The sequence below is a fragment of the Pyrus communis genome, chromosome 6, assembly GCF_963583255.1.
Source record: "Pyrus communis chromosome 6, drPyrComm1.1, whole genome shotgun sequence".
Lineage (NCBI taxonomy): Eukaryota > Viridiplantae > Streptophyta > Magnoliopsida > Rosales > Rosaceae > Pyrus > Pyrus communis.
Window position 1 is genome coordinate 28,404,661 of NC_084808.1, and position 21,867 is coordinate 28,426,527.

A 21,867-nucleotide genomic window follows, 5' to 3' on the forward strand; every position below is an offset into this window, starting at 1 on the left:
CATACGTACTAGTTTAATCCCACTCCAGCTGGGAAACCTGAATCTAAAATCTGATATAAGCACCGTGTTTATAGAAGATTGGCATTCAGACTCGTTTAAATAAGTTCATGTGAAAATCATCGATACCCATAACGTTTCTTCCTTTATCGTGTTATAATGGGCCAGAAGTGCAACTTAAGTTTAGGACGAAAATTACAATATCTAACAAGTTCCACTTACATTTGCTTCTGAAAAATTATGAATGACATTGCTTGCTTGTGTTGAGGTTGTGTTTAGTTGGGGCCTATCTTTGCTAGAGTGCTTTGACTATTTGAAATCCTAAATTTTAAGCAGCAACTCTGTGAGAATGTGAGGACAAAATCTCACATCGGTGAGAAACCAAACCATATATTTAAGGGTTTATAAGAAGTTAGATTACTCCCCATAGAACCTCAACTTCTTCAAACTAGCATATATTTCACGTCCAGATCTATGTGGCAATGATGGGTTCGGCTTTCTATTTACTTAAAGGCAATGCTGATTGGTTCATCCATATCTCTACGAACAATATTAATACAAACCGTACACGCAACTTATCCCAAATAATCTGACCGGCTGGAAAACAATCAATAAAGCTAAGAATCTGCATGAAAATCATAAGCACCACAGCCCACACACTGAAAAAAGAAAGGAAAAAGGATACATGTCTTCGGAATGATGACAAGCATCGATCCAATTTTCTGAAAAAAATCAGAAAATGGGATGGTCCTAAAAAAGCAAATATATGTGCTCCGTTCCTTTTAATGGGTACCGCAGAAACCTATCACGCGCATGGGATGGCATGGCCAATGACCAATGACCAATGTGGGATTGCAGAATGCTTATGGACCTAAAGTATGTCAACCATATATATTTGTATATATATTTCATAAAGTTTATGGTCCATACATACACACACATATATATATTGGCACGAAACGAATAACTGGTGGGAAAAATTTACATGCATGAAGTACTTTTTGCTGCAAATAGATCGAAATGGCCATGAGCATTGGGTGTGGCCTGGAATTCCTGTCTCGGACAAGTCATGAGGTTGTCATGACTTTAGCTGCTTGTCAAGCCTAAAGAGGTATCTTTTCCAAGGAATAGCTCAAAAGTTCCTCACATTGTTTTCCGATAAAGCCACCATGATCGGTGCTTCCACTTACAGACAGTTATCTGTTATTCGATTCCCAACGGGCCGGTTTTCTATGGTGAATTTTCAGTGGAGAATGGAGCGGAGAATGGAGATGAGATTTTGTCAGGATAAGGATGGGAAGGGCAAACCCGACCCATCCCTACGTATGAACACTTCGTTTAGGGGTGAGACTTGGTTAATTTGATACAACCAAGTACAAGAGATTTGTAACAAATTTGATGGTTTCTGTTTTTGTAACATCTAGGGACTTGTTTGGTGGGTCGGGCTGGACTATAGTTCTCCAATTAAAAGGAACATGGGTTTCAAGTGTTGTTTGGTGGGATTAAGTAGGACTCGGATTAAACACTAGTGTTGAACCAATTCCAAAATAACTTGGACTCTAAAACCTGAACTCGGAATCGAGTTCGAAGACGAGCGCAAGCTTTCGTCTCCGTCACCCTCTCCTCTTCTCTCTTCTCTTTTCTAATGAGATTAAATTTGTAGAGAAAATTTTGTAAACTAAATGACACAGAAGTAGTTACAAGGCTTAAAAGCATTGGGCTATTTTCAATGAAGGTAAGCCCAAACAACAGAACAAGGCCAATGTATTGGGCTATTTTATTACCAAACAAGGCCTAAGCATTGGACTGTTTACATCAATAAACAAAGGCCCAAACTCCACTATCAGACCCACGCCCACAGCCCACACCTCCCAACGCCTAAAACCCCAAAAACCCTAAGACCTAGAACTTTCCATCATCTCCTAGAACTTGATCAACAAGCAGTCCCCCTCCTCCCCAAACCCTCACATTGTAAACCATCAGCAGTCGTCCTCTTCCCCCAAACCCTAAACCCAGTAGCTCCAGTGTTCTCAGAGACCCAAATGGCGAGGCGTTTGATCCCAACTCTCAACCGCGTCCTGATCGAGAAAATCATCCCGCCCTCCAAAACCACCGCCGGCATTCTCCTCCCCGAGTCCTCCACCAAGGTAAATTCTATGACATCATCTTCTTCTTCGCATAAATGTATTTCGGGTTTAGGGTTTTATCTTGATTTGAGTTTTAACCGTTGCGATTGGTCCAATCGGTGCAGCTAAACTCAGGGAAGGTGGTTGCTGTGGGACCAGGAGCCAAGGACAAGGCCGGGAATCTGATTCCGGTGGCCGTGAAAGAAGGTGATACCGTTCTCTTGCCCGAGTATGGAGGCACCGAAGTGAAGCTTGGTGACAAAGAGTATGTCTTTTGTGCCAATTCTGCCCAGTTTCTGCAAATTTTTGCATTAGGGTTCTGGCATTTATATTTGGGTTTTTGGTTGGTTGGTTTGTTTTGCAGGTTCCATTTATACAGGGACGAGGACATCTTGGGCACTCTCCACGATTGAGTCATCGGAACACGAGGGTCAGACGTATCTTTATCTAATGAAACAGCGGACTGGGAAGTTCTTAATCTAATGGGATGTTAGTTTTCTTTTTGATGAACTAATTTGAAGCATCTTTATCGTTTATTTTACCATCTTCTGTTTGGATTGGATTTTTGGCACTGGAAATTATGAGCTAAATTTCTTTTCAAACTGGTAGAGACAATGGTATCATCTTTGTTGGATATTAGTGAACTTTCCATTGCTTCCAAACTCGGAACATTTCGCATTGTCTTTGTTGCAATACATAGCTAACCAATCATAACCAAAAGTAGTGATTGGATACGGAATTCGTAATTGTGAGCCTTTTCCTTGGTTTCGTGTCCGTTCCCTTTTTTATCTGTATCCGTTTCCAATGTCTTCGGTTTCTCAGTGAAATGTGTCATCTTTTGTTCACAGTGTAATTAAGGAAGCCGTTCCAGTTTATAATGCATTTCATATGGTGTACATTATGGTTTGATTGGTGCCTAGGATTGCATTGGATTGGACAATTCGTATATTATTGAGGGTACAAGTGAATAGTTTTCGTTTTGAGGGGATTAGACATGAAGGAAACTTATCCTTAAACATTATTGTGGTGTTTCCGTTCGCAATCAAAATTATCAAATCAAACTATGTAATGGTTGTGTGTACTTATTTTTCGGTTTAGGCAACAGCCTAAGACGAGAGTGCAAAAATCACTTCTCCTGGAATATATTCGTACAGAAAGGAAATTAGGGGGCCCCTAGCTAGCAATCTGTGGTTTTTTTTTTGGCACTTTGGATGTGGCCAAATCTTAGACATTCTCTTATCTATGATGCTTCTGTGGAGCCGAATCTGCGGTGCCTGCTGGCTGTTTGTTGAATGTTGCAAGATAGCGGTTGCTTTCAAATTTTCAGTGGCAGACTTTATTCCGATGGATATGATTTGTCTTCTGGAATTTCTGTATTATTAATCAGATTTGCCTTCTGTTATTAGAGTTTGATTGAAACGTTGGACCTACTTTCTTAGTGTAAGCGGGAAGTTAATGCTTTTTCGAAGGTTATAGTCTTTGTGTTAGATATTATATTAGTATATATCGTTTTCGAACCTCAACTACAAATAGTCTTGGTAATTTTATATACAATCTATTAACCCGATACGAAATGACACGAAACTATTAGGTTTTGGGTCAATGCTTAATAGGTAGGGTTATCCGGTCAACTTGTTAAGGATCCGTCAAATAACTGATTCGGGTCTATACCAATCGATCATAGAAGAAAATTTTTGATTCACATCATTCCGATTAAGCTTCCTTCCTATTAATTTGGAAATTCTTCAAAGATCGTATTTCTTGAACGAGCAATTGAAAAGATTATGGAGCATCTTTGGGTTTAGGTATTGTTTCACTTATTCTATTTTTATTGTATAATACAATCTTATAATAATATAATTAATAATGTTATTATTTATTATGTATAATTCAAAAATAATTCATATTTAATTAATAAATAATTTTATTTAGAATTAGAAGATAATTCTAAATTAACGAAATGGTAGTAAATTTGCGTATAATACAGAGATTATACATATATTTTATGTGTTATGCGTACGATGTTTCATGTATTATATCCGTATTATATTTTTATGATGTGTTTTGAAAGTAATATTTATGAGGTATGTAGACCTATAGCATGTAGTGCTTAATGGAAAGAGAAATGTTAAGAGAACTTTTTTAAAAGTGGTATTCTTCATGGATTTTTAAATCCTTTAAGATCATTCGGGTGCTCCAATACGACCCGTTGGATTATAAGATTTTTACACAATGACAAACACAACAAACATGTCTTGTGTGTCAAGTCGAACTAAATCATTTTTGCTCTTTATATTAAAATATAACTGAGAATTGTTACATCTGCTCTTAACATTCATGTGCAAGCGTGCGTAGAGGTCACATTCCAGATCGAAACTTCAGTTTTCCAAATCGAAAGCTGGCGATGAAGACGATTTAGTGGGTCCATGTTGAGATTGCCTTATTCGAATTAATATTCCCCAAATTTATGACTTGGGTTCCGACAAAATTTTATTATGTTTTGGAGCATGGTATTCATCGGTGAGTTGGGAGACTAGATCATTTTTGCTCTTTATGTTTGGTCAAAAATCTAAAGGATTCAATGGTCTAAAGCTATAGTGCATGCTATGTTCCGATGCAAATAGTTAAAACACAACAACTAACTCGTTTATCTTGTGTATCTCGCTAATGAGTTAGCTTTTGCGCTGCATATGATCAATTGGTCTTAACGTTCGTCTTTTGCATGATATGTAAGTTGTTACAGGAAGTGATTAGTTGGTCTAGCGGTATTGGTTCTCAAACTAGTTGGAATATGTTTAAGTTCAATTTATATAGATAAGGAAAAAATATATATATATATATATATATATGTCCGTAGAGAGTTTGATACTAAGTTGTAAGTTATTACGAAAAAGATGCATGGATTCACAAATAGTTATTACGTATCTTATCGTTTGTAAAAAGCATCCAAACTAATTCGAAATATTTGATCTATATTCACACTTAAAAAAAAAAGTTTACTGCAATTATTGAATCAAAACAAACAAATTAGGGTTAGTTTATTTTAACTTAGTCCGGCATATTTAAAAACTGCATAAATTGATATAACTAGTCAATATATAATGATTACGTATTGAAGTCGTTATCAAGTATTAATCAAATTTGATTAATACATTGAAATAACGATTTCAAATTTATGCAATTCAATATATTGACTAGTTATATCAATTGACACACCTCGATCGAAATCAAGGCGTGCGGCACCGTCACCCTCACGTGACGCCCAACACGCCTTGATTTTTGGTCGGAGTGTGTCATCAATTGTGGTATTGAACTAAGTTAAAATAATGATACTTGACTCGTTATCAAGTATTAGTCAAATTTGAACTCGACATATTTAAAAACTGCATAAATTGATATAACTAGTCATTATTGACTAGTTATATAAAGGGAGATTATATTTACACACCTCAAATTACTTCTCCCACACTTTTTTAATTTTTAAATATTTATTTATCAAGTGCTAGTGATGTGTAGAAAATATTAAAAAATTAAAAGGATGTGGGAGAAGTAATTTGGGGTGTGTGAATATAATCTCTCTTATATTAATTGTGGTATTGAACTCGTTATCAAGTATAAAGAGTTCAATATGTAATCGTTATAAATTGAAATTATGGTATTGAACTCGTTATCAAGTATTAATCAAATTTGAACTCGTTATCAAGTATCAATCAAATTTGAAATTTAAAATTACCAATGAAAATGACCCAAGTTCTTGTCGAGCTAAAATACCACAATTTAAATAAAAAACTAAAATAAAATAAGGAACTGGGACAGTAATGCAGCCACGTAGTGACTCTGATCGATTAAATTAAATTAAATAAAAAACCATCACTGATAGAAAAACAAAAAAAAGAATAATTGTAATTAAAATGTCCACATGGTTGCCAAACATGAAAGAATCATGATGGATGGAGTGATACAAATACAGCCAATTTGTTTAAAAACAAAAGGAAACATGCTCGACGTGGTTAGTGGTCACTGATAATGCTAATATCCAATTAAAATAAGAAAATATTCCAAATTTCAAGGCTCTTGTAACTTAGAGATTGTTTGAAAGTACTTTTAAAATGAATAAAAATATTTTTAGAGAAAATATTTTAGATCAAAAAGCACTTGAAATATTTCCTACAATGTGCTTCTTGCATGAAGCATTTAAGTATTTTTTAAAGATTTATTTGCATTTTAACTTGATAGTTTCAAAAACATTTTTACCAAAGCGTCATTGTAAAAGCACTTTTAAACAGCCTTTAATTGATGCCAACAACCAAATAACAAATTTAGATAGATTGTGTATATTGCTATAGTGCAGTTCTGATTTAATAACACAATGTTATTTGTTAATTTTATTCTACATAATATTGTGTTATTGAACCACAACGTTACTGTGACGGTATACCGCAACCATCTAAATTCTTATCCAACAACCCAAGAATATCATATTTTAACCCAATTAAATAAGAAAAATACGATTGAGAATTTGAGATGGTGGTCCAATTACTTGTACCGAGGGCCAAGATATCAATATTATGCAATTAATTATTATTATTTAGCAGTCTCCCTCTCACAAAGGATCGAATAAACTTTTATATATACAAAAATAAAATCCTCTTATATAAAGTTACCCGTCCAATAAAACATGAAAGAATTTAAAATTATAGGATTAGAGATAAGGTATACAATAAGTAGCATAATCCTCCTTCCAATTTTCCTAACCCAAATAAGTAGCATTATCCATGTATTAAAGAATATCAAATGACAGAGATCAACAAGGGCGTGTGAGAAGTTAAAAAAAAAAAAATATGAATATCACACCCCTAAAAAATATACTGTAAATTTCTCTAATTCATATGGTTTCATTCCTTTTTAAATTTTTTTAAAGTCAATTTTTAATTAAATACATCTGAACTTTTAAAAACTCTTTTAAAATTCTAATTAAATACATCTAGAATTACAAATAATTAATCAAAATCCAATTGAATTCACTATGAGTTCGATACGAATTAATATAATGCTCGTTGAATTTATTTATAATAAAATGTGTATATATATATATATATATTTGACAACACTTTGACGTAATTATTTGGAAAAAGAAAAAGAAAATTCAAATCAGAAAAAAAAAAAATTGAAGAAATGAAAAACCCTGAGAGGAGAAGCGCCGAGCACGTGCACTCCAAACTCATTATTTTGTTCGAATCAATACAATACAAACACTTCTCTCTCTCTTCTTTCTCTCTCTAAATTCTTCTGTGTCCACTTTTTCTCAAAATTTTCTCAGAAAACCCAATTCACAAGAAACACACAGCCAGAGAGAGAGAAGGCCACATGACGTAGCAGAGAGAGAGAGAGAGAGAGAGAGCAGTACAGAAATCCCAATGCACCCATACAACCGGCTACCGAGTAGCGGACACAACAGCCCATCGCCGCCGCCTTCGCCGCTCCGCTCGCCCCGGTTCCGACACGGCCGCTCCAAACCAGGTGGCAGGTTCAACCAGCCGGGTCGGACCCTAATCCAGCGCATCGTCTGGCACCTCCTTTCCGTTCTTATCCGCCGCCAGGGCTTTTTCCTATTCGCCCCTCTCCTCTACATCGCCGGCATGCTCCTCTACATGGGCTCCGTCTCTTTCGAGGTCGTTCCCATTATCTCGCATCGTCTCGCCCCCGGCTCCGTCTACCGCAGCCCCCAACTCTACGGCAAGCTCCGCCCCGAAATGGATGCTGATAACTCCTCCGCCGATGCGGTGCGTCTCATCTCCTCCTTCCTTGCTTCCTTCCTTCCTGATTTACAGTTTGAGATCTTATTCAAAATACATGAATTCGAATTTCAATGAATCTGCTTTTTTTGTTTGCTTTGTTTATTGTTCAACATAATTTAATGAGGAAATTCAAATCATTGATCACATTGGATAGGATTGCTGGGCGTTCCAAATTGCTTAGTGATTAGTACTTAATCGGCAACACTGCTTATTATTTATTCTAGGGATTTGAAATCTTGTGTAAATGGACTATGGATTTGAACAGTCAATCTCTAAGTTGCCAACTTGCCATAGATAATCAAGCTAGTAACTGTAACCCGCTGGCGAACTATTTGTATTGGTATAAGTTGGACATTCTCATTTTGTTTCATTGTGCTGAAATCGAACTTATTACGATTGCATTTCGTGCTATTTAGAACAAAATAAGTAGATCACCATCAAGAGAAAATGCCGGGGAGTTGAATTTGAACTTATTATGAACGCATTTTGTGCTATTTAGTTATCTTAACCTTGGGTTGTACAACAATAAGCAAATCACCATCAAGAGAAAATGCCGGGAATAGAAAAAACTTAGAGATAATGCCCCTATTACATGGGAAGCAATGTAGAAGTGGGCTTTGAAGGAGATTTCTTGTTGATCTTTTTGAATGTTCCCTTTGTTAACCTACTAGGTTCGGTAGGCTATTCTTAGAGATATTGGATTCTCTCGATGTGCTTATGACTTAGAATTCTAGGTTCCTCATATGCAGTGCTACTTACTGACCCCATCAGGTTCTGTGTAGATTTCAACTGTTTGGAAACATTCCTATAAAAGTGGCGAGTGGAGACCATGTGTAAACAAATCCTCTGGAGGTATGAGTTATCTCAACTAGTTCTTGCAATTTTATACACTGATTGCTGCTGGTACACTTTTTGAATTTCTATGCGTTCACAGCCCTGCTTTTTGACATTTTCCCCTACTGTAGCAATGCCTTTGTTTTCTTTTTTATTTAGTTTGGCACATTTATGTATTTCTGTACGTTTTTAATGTGGTTTTACTGTTTATACTTGTAGGTTTAGCCGAGTCAAATGGTTATATATACGTTGAGGCAAATGGTGGTCTAAATCAGCAGAGGACTTCAGTAAGTTTGACTGCTGTCTTGTTGAGTGTTTCTTTTCATGTTTAAGTTTGTGCTTTGCCTATTGCATAAGGAAGATCATTCTTGTAACAACTTTCTTGACTCCTTGATGGATGGTTGTTGTTGATGCTCTCTAGATATGCAATGCAGTTGCTGTTGCAGGCTATCTTAATGCGACACTTGTAATTCCCAAATTTCATTTTCATAGCATCTGGAGAGATCCAAGGTTTGTCATAACTTTGTCTTTGTTGTTGCGCTTGTACGATCAGGGTGCCTTACAACAAATATCCATGCTTTTGTAAGGATGACATGCCAAAATTCTTAGGTATATAAGAAACAGAGTGTGAATCTGAGCAGAAACAGTGTGTGAAGTTTGGCATGTTTTCCATACAACTTGGCTCAGTTTAACACTTCAGCTTAAAAACAGAACTGAAGGAGGGGTAAAAGTGTAAAGTTACATTATGAGATAAAAGGAATAAAATGATATAAGGTGAAATACAGCATTTTTTTATTTATCGGGTTGGCCTGACCTTGCTTATTACCCCATAGATTGATCAGGAGTTTTCTGTTGAACAAAAATATGAATCTAGTATTGACAGTTTCATTCTCATATAGACTGGAATCTGATTGTCTTCTCTTTTTTATTACTTTTGTCCAGTAATTTCAGTGAAATTTACGACGAAGATTACTTCATCAGTATGTTGGAAAATGATGTACGTGTGGTTGACAAGATTCCTGAATATTTAATGGAACGATTTGACCACAATATGACCAATGTTTACAACTTCAGAATTAAAGCATGGTCTCCCATTCTGTACTATGAGGATGTTGTTCTCCCAAGGCTACTTGAAGAAAAGTGAGTGAGAAATTCTTAATCTTCATATTGCCTTTATTTATTTAAAGATACTTTCTCATTATGTTGTCCTGCTAAATGTTGTGCTAAAAATGAAAACTTTGCATCAAATGAGACATGCTGAGGCCTTAGGTGCGAGTCCTATATTTGTGTGCAGGTAGAGGTGGTAAATTTCAACCTTGACTTATCACCCCACTTGAATCTGATGTTTTTGGGTTGGACACTTTTTCTGCGATGTGTTTTTTATTTAACAAATTTCTGCATGGTAGATGAGGTTTCTTGGGTTGAGGCGCAATAAACTTGTGTACTTGATTTCAACTTTATTAGTGGCCATCAATCATAAATTCATTCTTTATATGTTGTTTTATCACTATTTTAAATGAGATCCAGTAACTATATGTTCCGTTTAATTTTTTGGTATTAAATACTTAAAAAGGTTTTTGTTCTGGGGCATTGAGCTAATATGGACTGTTATGCACTTTGCGCAGGAGTTGAAAATTTTCATTTTTTTTAATCCATTGCATATTCTAGGGATGCTTATATTTCCATCTCTTTTTTGATGATCTGACATATTCATCCTTCATCAATTTTGTGAATGGGTGTGGCAAGATTCAAGCGATGCTTATATAAAATGATCCTTATGGTTATATTGGTGGATGAAACAGGGTTATACGGATTTCTCCTTTTGCAAATCGTTTATCATTTGATTCTCCTCCTGCTGTCCAACGGCTAAGATGCTTGGCAAATTATGAAGCTTTAAAGTTTTCAAGTCCTATATTAACTTTGGGAGAAGTTTTGGTTGTAAGAATGAAAGAACGCAGCACAAATTATGGTGGAAAATATATTTCTGTTCATCTGCGGTTTGAGGAGGTTTGTCCTGATAAACTAGAAGTGTGGCATTGTAATTGACTTTTTCATAACCTCATGAAGAAGGTATTATCTTTCTTTCACAAGCGGAATTGCTGATATCCTATTTGCAGGACATGGTTGCGTTCTCTTGTTGTGTTTTTGATGGTGGAGAGCAAGAAAATGAAGATATGAAAGCAGCAAGGGAAAGAGGTTGGAAGGGGAAATTTACCAAACCTGGTAGGGTTATACGTCCTGGAGCAATTAGGGTCAATGGCAAATGTCCCCTCACTCCCTTAGAGGTATAACTTTTGCTTTTGGGTAGTTCTTTCTGGTGTGTTTAATTACAAACTGAACTTCTTCTTGAGTCTTGACTAACGGAAAAAAAGTTTTGCATGAATTCCAATTGAGCAATGTAAATGTCACATTCGAGTTGAGCAACATAACAGGGGGTTAGCCGCCCCGCCCTTATCCGTTGTGTCATTCCTGTATTGGAATCCAGAATAGGAGGCACTTGCATTGCAAGGCAGACTATACCACTGTGCTATGATGCCATCTGCCAGCTGTGGTCCCCTAAATTGATGTTTTCGAAGACAATTGCAACTGTCTTTTTTCGTTGTTGAATTTGTTATTACTTCGGAAAGATTTTATGACTTTTTCAAGTTTCTTTTGTATTTCTTGATTTGGATAGTTGATTATTTCTTTTTCTGTGTCATCTAATCAGGTTGGCTTGATGCTGAGGGGAATGGGTTTTGATAAGAACACATTTATATATTTGGCATCCGGAAAGATATATAATGCTGAGAAGTCAATGGCCCCATTACTGGAAATGTTTCCTAATTTGCAGACAAAAGAGATGCTAGCGTCAGAAGAGGAGCTTGCTCCATTCAAGGTCCAAATCGTTTAATTCTGTTTGGTTCTACTGTCTCTGTGGTATGGTATAATACGATTGTTCTGACTTTGAGTTACTGCTACTAGAATTATTCTTCCAGGATGGCTGCGATAGATTACACTGTTTGTCTACATAGTGAAGTATTTGTGACAACTCAAGGAGGGAACTTTCCCCATTTTTTGATCGGACACAGAAGATACATGTATGGTGGACACTCAAAGACTATCAGGCCCGACAAGCGGAAGCTAGCATTACTCTTTGATAATCCACAAATTGGGTATGTATACATGACTACTGCTGCCATTTTAGTTTATTTGAGGGTGAATCTTAGTTTAGTTTCATTAAAAATGCGTCTTTGTATGTATTGAATGGCTAGAAGTTTGGTTACATTTGCTGATATTTGTGTCAAAGCCTTTTATGGATGTTGCGGCAGTAGGCAGGAGGTTCTAGCCGACGCAGTGGGTTAAGTATAGATGAAAATACATTATTTACTGTCATGCATTTGAGTTATATGAACAAAAATGTCTTGGACACCATAGTAAACATTTCTTGGCTTTGTTGTTTATTCCTCAGATGGAAGACTTTCAAGCGTCACTTGCTGGGCATGAGGTCCCATAGTGATTCAAAGGGCTATGAGATCAAGAGGCCTAATGACTCTATATATACCTTCCCATGCCCGGATTGTATGTGCCGCTCAAACAAGACAGAAGATTCAAGAGCAGCATCAGCTACATGATTTTGCTTGAAGATGCCTTTGATTATGTGAGCACACCTTACTGCTGACCCCCCTACATTTGTGTTGCCATTCTTTCATTTTTTTTCCCCTGTCCGGACGCGGAGAGGGCATACACTAATTTTTGGGAGAGACAAGGAATTTGTTGGAGGTCACAATTGCCTGATTCTTTACCCGGGATTGTACGGTGAGGAAGTTGCATAATTTGTATACGATGTCAGAAGACAAGATAGCGAGAAATAAATCCTTCCATCACAAGAGTTTCCCGGGTGTTTGACGGAGCATTGTTTCATATCTGCAGCTGCTGTATTTAACAAGCTGTGCACTGACAAATCACATTCCTTTCACACCCTGGTTTGGCCGTGTTTGTAGGTTAGTTAGGAGTTTGATCTGCAATTGCAAACAGGATCAGGTAGGATAATTTTTGTACATTTATCCAAGATCAGGGCATTCGTTTTATTTTGATTCTCTTTTTTTTTTTCCTTACGGTTCTTTCGGTGTTTCATATGTGTATCATTTCCTGACCTCTATCCCTTCCATCGAAGTTTTACCTTCGTTACGGACGCTCCCAGGATACGTTTTAAACTCCATCAGTATGTACATTTTGTGATACAGGGAGCTTCAAAGTAATTACAGTTGGCCTCAAATTTTTTAAAATTGTAGTGTGTTTCGTTTTCTTTTCTTCTGTGGTTCTGGCCAGAGCTAGTGCTTCGTTGTCTTTCCTTAATTGTGTATTCTTTGGACTTGCGTTTTCGGTCGTGGCCAATCTGCAACAGGGTCATGTAGAGGAAAGTTATAAAACATGTAACAACACGTGATTGACTTACTCGTTACAGTGTCGTTTCATGAAGCGTTTTATGGGAATGGTATACGGATCGTGGGCATGTGGAGATTTTGTCCATTACACCACTTTCAAAAGGCAGAACGTGATTTGATCCAGTTTTTCCGTTGGTGGGGATTTATTTCGCTGGCCTGACCCAAAATTGGTGAGGGTTCAACGGTATAAACCGAATCGGTGATGCAATTCGTTAATTTTTACTTGCATTGCGTGACTAATTTGAAGATTTTTTACTTTATTTTTTTCTCTTGTCGAAATTTTGTTGATTTTTTATTATTATTTACAAATGATGAGATATTTACAAACAAAATTTGAACAACCTCTTAATATCAAAACGAGACTAGCCACAATTAATTTGACTTTTGATCTTATTAGAAGATACGAGTAAATTTGACAAATCCTGCGATAATGGGTATACCTATCATTTGACTCCTTGGATTATTACTCTAGTTGAATTGACTCCTGAATTAATTTTTTGGTAAATTAACTCTCTAAACTATTTGATATTAGCCAATTAACCCCTCATTGTCAGTTTTGGTGAAATTTCACTCACTTTGCTGTTAAATATTGGCACGACTTTACTCTCAAGAGTGAATTACGTGGTGGTCACATGTCAGTATTTGACGGAAAAATGAATGAAATTTCATTGAATTCGACGGCAAGAGATTAATGGCTAATTTCATATTATTCATGAGGTTAATTTATCAAAAACAAATTAGTGGAGTGGCTCAGTTTCAACTGGGTTGATACTAAACGGCAGTTTACTCCCGCGTGAATATATGGAATCCAACATTGCACGTTTTCATATATATATATATATAAAAGAGCACAGAGGACCGGAGGAGATTACGGTCACCTCCGAAACGCCTCCAAAAACTTCCAACGTTTGACGACCTGTTTTCTTGCCCCTCTCTGTCTCAGACGCCATGGGAATCGTCGGAAGTCTCAGTCCTGACCAGCTCCAGACCTTCCACTCCCAAGGTAACCAAACCAAACCAAACCTTAATTAAGCTCCTATTTACCTCCTATTATCCTAAGAAAACACTAGTCTTATGTTTTTGACTTGAATCATGTCTGTTGTTAAATTGTTTTTATGGTTACGCAGGTTATCTTGTGATGGAATCGTTTGCGAGCGCGGAGGACATCGAGGCCATGAGGAACTGAATGGACCAATTGCTCCAGGACTTTGACTGCTCTTCCACCGCCTCTATTTTCTCCACCACCAACCAGGTTTCTGTTTCTTTTTTCTTTTTGATTAATTCATCATGTTTTTATCATAATTTTTAGCTAGTTGTGTATGTTTCTCTGTAATTAAATCTTCCCTTTTAATTATATCTTGCAGCAGAAGTCTACTGACAATTACTTCTATGATAGCGTTGACAAAATTTCGTTTTTCTTCGAAGGTATGATTTATGTTTCAGTAATCAGTATTCTAAATCATTTAGAGTTTGTTTGGAAGTGTTTTTAAAATGACTGAAAGTGTTTTCGAAACCAGTCCTTAGAAAAAATTTAATTGGACTTTTGAAAAACACTTCAATTGCTTCCTGCAAGAAGTACATATCTGGTGCTTTTTCCAAAAAACACTTAAATGCTTTTGGAAACCATGATCAATTTCATTAAAACCGCTTTATGTTATTTTAAATACACTTCCAACGGAGCCCCTACTTGGATTCCTGTTTGTATGTTTTTATTCCATTTCTTTGTTAAAAAACTTTGAATTTTAAGTAGCTTGAATTTGTTCCAATAGTGAAATTGAACACTTAATGAGCACAGCTTAACATGTTGGGACTTGTTAATTTTGGCAGAGAAAGCTTTTGGGAGTGATGGAGAACTGCGACAGCCGAAGAAACTTTCGATTAACAAAGTTGGCCATGGTAAGCTCTGAACCACTTCCACAAACCCTTTAGTTTTATCTTTATCATAAAAGTTGTAGAAATGGATTGTAGTTTTTGTCTCTGCGTTTTTAACTCGAACTGAGAGTGTAAAGCGTGTGGTCTGTTGGTGCAGCATTACATGAGCTCGATCCAGTATTTAAAGGGTTCACCTTTTCTGAGAAAGTTTCAGGCTTGTTCATCTCCTTGGGTTACAGAAGGCCCATTGTCATTCAGTCTATGTACATTTTCAAGGTATTACATTACATCTTCTCTCGTGTATAACGCTTAGTTCTGCAGCTTTTATAAGGTTTATATTGATGAAGACTTAAGGTCCATTTGGATGAAAGGATTGGTTTCTAACAATAAGGCTACCAGGTCGGAAGAACCCTAAAAATATTAGACACAATGCATTTGGAATAACTAGATACAATTTACAATTGGCATGGAGGCTTGTACATATAGACTGCTGTTCGTGGTTGCAGATGGGGAACACTTGATCGACATTTCTACACTAATATGAAAACACTTGCATATAAAAATATGTGTTCAAAAGTTTTTATACAGTTATGCACACACATAATCAGGGAGAGAGGGGCAAGTCTTTATCGAGATACCTGCCTCACCCCGCTTAGAACAAGTTTTTTGTTATTTTGTTGGGACTAGGTCTACAATGGGAACACTTGTGTCCACGGAGTTGTGAGTTAGCAGTATTATGATTTGAAGGCTCTAAACCTTGATCGCATGATTTTAAGTTGACATAGGGTCGGAACATAGTATGTGTTCGAGAGATTGGTTATGTTATATGTTTATACTGGTTGTTTTTCTTCAAGTATGCATAAACTAATCTGCAAGAATATTGTTGGCAGCAACCAGGAATCGGAGGTGAGGTAGTGCCGCATCAGGATAACTCATTTCTTTATACCGATCCACCAACTTGCACGGGGCTGTGGCTGGCTTTAGAAGATGCAACAATAACGAATGGCTGCCTATGGGCTATTCCTGGATCGCAAAAGAGTAGCATACTCCTCGAACTCTGTCTATTTTTTCCTAAATAATATCTTTGCCTATTTTAATTTTCTGCTTCTGAGTCGGAAAGGCTTCGAAATTGTTTTGTTTAGTAATTCTTTCTTGTAATCGGTCTTTATGTTGTTTAACAGATGGGCTAATGAGACGGTTCATTAGAGGTGAAGACGGTGTGACCTTTGATCGGCCTTCCCCCGAGTATGATCAAAAGGATTTTGTTCCCATCGAAGTGAAAGCTGGGTCTTTAGTTGTTATTCACGGTGATCTTATTCATCAAAGGTGAGTTCAAATAAACTCTTTCTGTTGATGCTTTAAATATTTATTTGTAGTCGGGTGATTCTAAGGAGCTTAATTTTGCCGTTTTCCTGTCAAATGCTTCAACTGCAGTTTCGAAAATCAGTCCTCAAAATCCAGGCACGCGTACAGCTTGCACGTGGTGGATACCGATGGCTGCAGATGGTCTCAAGATAACTGGTAATTACATCTCTCTTTGTAGAATTACTGAGCTTTACCGGTTGCTAGTGGTACGAATGAGTGAATCTCCCGAGTACCACCTTAGGCGTAGGGCTCGTGCGGTGTCTAGGATTGTAACTTAAACGTCTCTTCTGGATTTGGAATAATTTTCCGCGTTTGCTTGAGCTTCTCCGACCTCTGAAGTCTGAACTGAATTATTCTGAAGAATGTGCATGGTTTTTTGTTTAACCTGCAGGATCAGGAGAAAAGTGGAGCCAGAGCCTCTGTACGTATCCTCTTCTGACCTAAAACTTGATCTCTAGATCTCAAGCAGGCCATCTGATCGAGGTATTCGGTATTCGAAGTTCCCGAGAACATCTACATCTACAAGGGGTTGTCGACAAGAAGGTCGATGAACGCTGAGACATTTGTTTCTTTGGATGAATACAGCTGAGTCATTGATCATTGTAATTTATAATCTTCTCTTGCTTTTCCCCTCTCTTCTTTAGAAAATGATTTATGCACACTTATTTTCACTTTTATACGCTTTTAAGAATGATTTATGCACACTTATTTTCACTTTTATACGCTTTTATATGGAGTGGAAAAATTCGAATCCTCCAACAATAATCTTGTAGACATGTTGAGAAGCACGACACACATATTCCCTTGTCGTCATAGAGGGAGGAAGGGTACCTGTATAAGACACTTTGACGCTCAAGCCACTGTTTGTTCAGTAAATGACACAAAATATTGAGTGATCTCATACTCCCTTTTAGTACTGAAATTGGTTGCCACTATCTTTCAATTACACAGAATATCCACCAGCAACAATAATAATGCTATTATCTTATTTACATGTCAATCGGATAATTTTAGTTAATATTGTTCCGACTTTCCCAGACAACCCTCGTACATCGTACCTTGTCCCTGCGCCTATGATTTTACCTAGATATTAACTAAATAATAATTCTGGTGGCATTCTGCAAAATAATAAGGTTGGATCGACAAATTTGGTTGTAGAATTGTATCTAGCCTGCTAGCCAGGTCTTCTATCTGTTTGAATGATGGCTACTCCAGAAGCTTATTGCAGGTGCCAACACCGACGGCTGCAGCAAGGTGCCACGCAGCATGAAGGAACGGAGTCTGAGGAAACATGTCATCGGCAATGAACAAGACACCTCCCAATAGTGATGACATCTTATGTACATAGTGGGCATTTCTTAGCTCTGGATCTTTCAATGCTCTCTTGGCGAATGCTACCTGAAAACAAGAAGTAACGGGTGATGAGAAAAGTGGGAAACTGTTTTAGTAGAAAGTGAGAGGAGCTTAACATAAAACTTTTCAGGTTACCTATGGCTATGACTAATTACTAACATGGTCCTTTTCCATACAATTACTGGAAAGTTGCAAGCTTAAGTCTGAATTTTGTGATATTTAACAGCCTACTTCCATAAAACATGTTTCCAGATTTGTCAAGCTTCATCCACAACGCAGAGTTGTAGATAATAGACTCTGTAAATGCATTAAAACCGTAGATTTTTCAAATCATAAATATCATGGTCGGATGATTTTACCTATTACTAGCTGATCACGCACCATTTCCAACAAGGATGACACTAGTCATAAAATTGATAAAGAACGGTGGTTAAATCTTAAAAGTTACCTCCATTAATCCCGTGTGAACGGCAGAAACCATCAGAGGCTGGAAAGGTAAAAATAATGCAGAAGCTGCCGTCAGCAGCTTTGGGTTTTCATTTCTGAGGGCTCTTGATAGACACTGCAAAAATTTGAGTTGATCCATTTCCAATTACATGCCTAAAAGTGAGCAACTGAGAAACTTTACAGAAACAAAATATACAGATACAACTAATAATTCGTACAAGAAATGACACATTGGCAACTGGCAGGGCATAATCCATGTAAACATGCCAAAGATGAGTTTTGAGTATGTACAAATTAATCCTAGCACTTCTTCAGATAAATAAAATCCAGGTAAATGTTCAGAGAGCAGGAGGTGGAGAAGCATTATATCTTAGACTTTTAGTGCTTGAATCGAGCAATGATTTCTAAGTGGAAAATCCCTCTTAAGCTCTAACAATTCTATATATGATACATGATTCCATACATTCAAGTTTGAGGGAAGTATTGCCATTACAATATTTTTATGAGTTTAATATTGACTCAAGCAATTTGCCATCGTCCAGAAAAAGCTCACAGATGCTGATAATAAAGAGTGCGGCCAACTATATTTAGGGACTTTTATCTGACTTACTACTGTTGTTGTGGCTATCATCGTATAGTCGGCCCATCTTAAATATTTCCTTAGTTTTCCTCTTGAAGAATGATATAAACTTGAGGCGACTCCAACTCCGATTAATGAATTAGCATATAGCTTGGTATTTAGATTCTTCCTGTTTCCCCAAGGAGGATAAATTTAATTAAACCTGATGCATCAGTAAGATTATGTTTATGTCTATCAACTGACTTCCAAAAATGTATTACCTTGGGGCATGGATTCCAAGAACTATAAAAGGAAGTGAAGTGAGCACATTCACGAATGTTTCTGCAACACTCTGATCACCTGATAAAATGGGAAAATATGTAAGCAAATATTTGTTTGTCATGCAAGAAATTGGATTGCAAACCAGATGAAGATTAAAAAAATGCTTTTATATCTAAAATACCTTGAATGCAGCAGCCCTGGATGGGCTTCAAGCATGGCGGTCTTTGCTGCCACACTCGCCTGAAAACAAGTAGACAAAGTTAAATAAGTATTTGAATGTAGCATGACATCAAGACTGCGGAAATTCATCACAATTATCTTAAATAAATATTACTCATTGCTTAGTCTTGTCCTGTTGATGGGAACTATGCATAATCCAAAATATTAATAGCGTATGTTGATAAACAAGTCTCATTAATTAGGTTTCTCACTCACTGCATAAAAAGCTGCTGATTTGCTCCAATAGGTGAGGTTCCACAAGTTGAGTGAGAAAGGTCATTTTGAGTAGTCTCTTCTGATTCAAACCGAGAACTGGACACCACATGCACCCCATGCATGCCCTGTAGGGCTCTGCTCGAGTTCAATGTACTTTTGGGACTCATATTGCCAGCAATCACTTGCTGGCAAGTGTTGGAAGAAGCGTGCTGGCTACGAGCCAATATACTGCTTAAAAGTGCACCACTACAAAACAGCAGCAGTACTTCCACAAATTAAGAGCAGAACAAATCATAATGTTGAGCAACCACTGAAGCTACAAATAAAGCGTGCATTGAAAAGAAAAGCTCGAATCTTTTTAAAGTGTATCGCCAAATTTACCCTGGAAATTAATCTAAACATGTATACTACAAGCTATCCCGGACCCGTGTATGTTTCTAAGTTGTACTGCTGCATTGCATCTTTTAAGCAATCAAAGTAAGAGCCTGGTCATAGGAAATGATGTTAAACCTAACCAGGCAGAAACCTCAATGTAACTTACGTAGGGTCTTAAAGAACTAAAAACCCGAAATCACCCACAAGACCAGATAACCGGCCGGCCCAGAATTCAGGTGTTGTAGTGCTACATGCAAGACAATTGGATCAATTCAATGGAGCAGGAATTAGTTTGAGCAAATGTGGTTAGAGGTGCAATTTTGAATCAAAACGCACATGAATAATTTAAGTTATTTAACACCCGAAATGCAGATGGTCATAGCAAGATCCCATGTCATGGTAAAACCAACATAACCGGACGGCCCAGAAGCAACTGAGATTTCGAAGCGACATTTTATCAAACAGGTTGTGTGCATGATAAAATCCCGACCCCGGACCAAAACCAATTACCTGATTTTCTCCAGAAAGCAAATAAAACCAAAAGAAACCCAATAATTACAAAGCAAGCAAGACACCAACATTCACATCAGAAAAATCACAGAAAATTGTATAACCAAAACGAGAACCTGGGTGGGATTGGCGGAGGTGAGGAAAGGAAGGGGAGTTAATTCAGTTGAGTTGGGAGGAAGGAGAAAGGGGAAGAAGATGCGCATGACGCTGGGAATCTCCCCTCCTGATGCGCATATTCCCCAATTCGCATCCAAATCTTACCAAAATTCTAATTTCATAAGCAATGATAAAGCCAAAGGGTGAGTCGGTGACCAAGCGTTTCGTTCTCTGTCTCTTCTCTCCACCAATGGATTTTATTTTTTTTGTCAATTTATAATTTTATGAAATTTTATACACTCTGTTTCGACGAAAAAAAATTTAAGAACAGCCGAGTTTTATTTTTTTAGAATTTATGATTTTTTTTATATGATTAATCAATAACAATAAAATTTAAATACAAAATTTGTTATATTTAAATTCTCACTCATAAAACTTTATGGAATGACACATGTTTATATATAATTTAAACATGAAAATTAGAGGTTTCAAATTTTAAGATTTTTTTCCACCCAAAAAATTTAGATTTTTATGTTTATAATTCAAACAAAATAATTAGTGAATGTTAATTTATAAACTTTGAACATTGTTCAAATTTCAAATTTATTTCTCTCTTCTAAACATAGTAATATTGTTCTTCTATAATCTATTTGATAATTCATTCAATTAGAAAACTAAAAAAAATTATCAAACAAAAATTATGTTTTTAATTTTCAGTTGAAAACTTTCTTCTATTGGTCGAAAATTGAAAATTAAAAATCTTAGATATATACAGAGACCAGAGTTTAACTCCACGTCCAAATAGTGGGCCTTTTTCCTCAGACGGAATGTCAGGATGCATTTGACGGCCCATATTCAGACTGCAGGCCGTAGGCCCGCTAAGCATAGGCTCGATCGGAGTTTGGGTAAGTGTTAATTAATTAAATTAAAATCAAAATGATCAAGTGTCTGTAACGTAAGTAACAATGAACAATCAGATCAAGTTCAAGGCGTTTTTGTATTAGCTGTGCAATACAAAAACAAAATCTTCATATTGTACCTACCTAGCTAGTGAGGACAAAAGAGTTGAAGCATGGTAAAAGAATAGTAAAGTCCATGAAATTAGAGAGAGAGAGAGATTCAGGTAAATTATAGTACATCCCTAGCTACATACCAAAAAGAAAAAATTATTGGTGTCACAAGCAATGGATAAACCATAAGACGGTACAACGATTGAGTTTTACTATTTTTTTTAGTGATTGTAATGTGCGATTTTAACTTGAAATGTCGTGCACGTTAAGAAGAGAAGTACTACTATACTGATGACATGTTTACTAGTTTCAAGTCAGTAATTATGAATTGGATTGAGTAGGAGTCGGAATTGGGACTTGCATTAAAGTTGTTTACTTAAGATA

The 21,867-nt window shown here is 36.7% G+C and overlaps 4 protein-coding genes across 6 annotated transcripts; 3 read left to right on the forward strand and 1 right to left on the reverse strand.

Annotated features, from left to right (window-relative positions):
- The first annotated feature begins 1,913 nt into the window (after positions 1–1,913).
- LOC137738069 (10 kDa chaperonin, mitochondrial-like) lies at positions 1,914–2,785 on the forward strand. The gene is made up of 3 exons (XM_068477672.1): positions 1,914–2,144; positions 2,249–2,388; positions 2,488–2,785. The coding sequence occupies exons 1-3, from the start codon at positions 2,040–2,042 to the stop codon at positions 2,534–2,536; spliced, it is 294 nt and encodes a 97-aa protein (XP_068333773.1). The 5' UTR covers positions 1,914–2,039; the 3' UTR covers positions 2,537–2,785.
- A 4,593-nt stretch (positions 2,786–7,378) lies between these two features.
- LOC137736836 (protein ESMERALDA 1-like) lies at positions 7,379–13,020 on the forward strand. Its single transcript, XM_068476119.1, has 10 exons — positions 7,379–7,906; positions 8,704–8,773; positions 8,975–9,042; positions 9,177–9,265; positions 9,698–9,895; positions 10,558–10,762; positions 10,873–11,040; positions 11,463–11,630; positions 11,717–11,907; positions 12,204–13,020. Exons 1-10 carry the CDS (start codon positions 7,541–7,543, stop codon positions 12,364–12,366), a joined length of 1,686 nt encoding a protein of 561 aa, XP_068332220.1. The 5' UTR covers positions 7,379–7,540; the 3' UTR covers positions 12,367–13,020.
- Positions 13,021–14,016: 996 nt separating this feature from the next.
- LOC137736837 (phytanoyl-CoA dioxygenase-like) lies at positions 14,017–17,092 on the forward strand. Of its 2 annotated transcripts, none has more exons than XM_068476120.1 (9): positions 14,017–14,182; positions 14,307–14,431; positions 14,544–14,604; positions 15,007–15,075; positions 15,209–15,327; positions 15,942–16,089; positions 16,233–16,377; positions 16,486–16,572; positions 16,808–17,092. In XM_068476120.1, the coding sequence occupies exons 2-9, from the start codon at positions 14,366–14,368 to the stop codon at positions 16,872–16,874; spliced, it is 762 nt and encodes a 253-aa protein (XP_068332221.1). In that variant the 5' UTR covers positions 14,017–14,182; positions 14,307–14,365; the 3' UTR covers positions 16,875–17,092. The 2 variants fall into 2 exon arrangements, with proteins under 2 accessions (XP_068332221.1, XP_068332222.1); XM_068476121.1 differs by having other exon boundaries at positions 14,547–14,604.
- Positions 17,093–17,288: 196 nt separating this feature from the next.
- On the reverse strand, positions 17,289–20,730 carry LOC137736838 (uncharacterized). 2 transcript variants are annotated; one of them, XM_068476123.1, is made up of 7 exons: positions 20,494–20,730; positions 19,493–19,738; positions 19,239–19,297; positions 19,057–19,135; positions 18,827–18,965; positions 18,218–18,331; positions 17,289–17,814 (listed from the first exon to the last, which is right to left on the reverse strand). In XM_068476123.1, the coding sequence occupies exons 2-7, from the start codon at positions 19,657–19,659 to the stop codon at positions 17,623–17,625; spliced, it is 750 nt and encodes a 249-aa protein (XP_068332224.1). In that variant the 5' UTR covers positions 19,660–19,738; positions 20,494–20,730; the 3' UTR covers positions 17,289–17,622. The 2 variants fall into 2 exon arrangements, with proteins under 2 accessions (XP_068332224.1, XP_068332223.1); XM_068476122.1 differs by lacking the exon at positions 20,494–20,730 and adding an exon at positions 20,378–20,471.
- Positions 20,731–21,867: the final 1,137 nt, after the last annotated feature.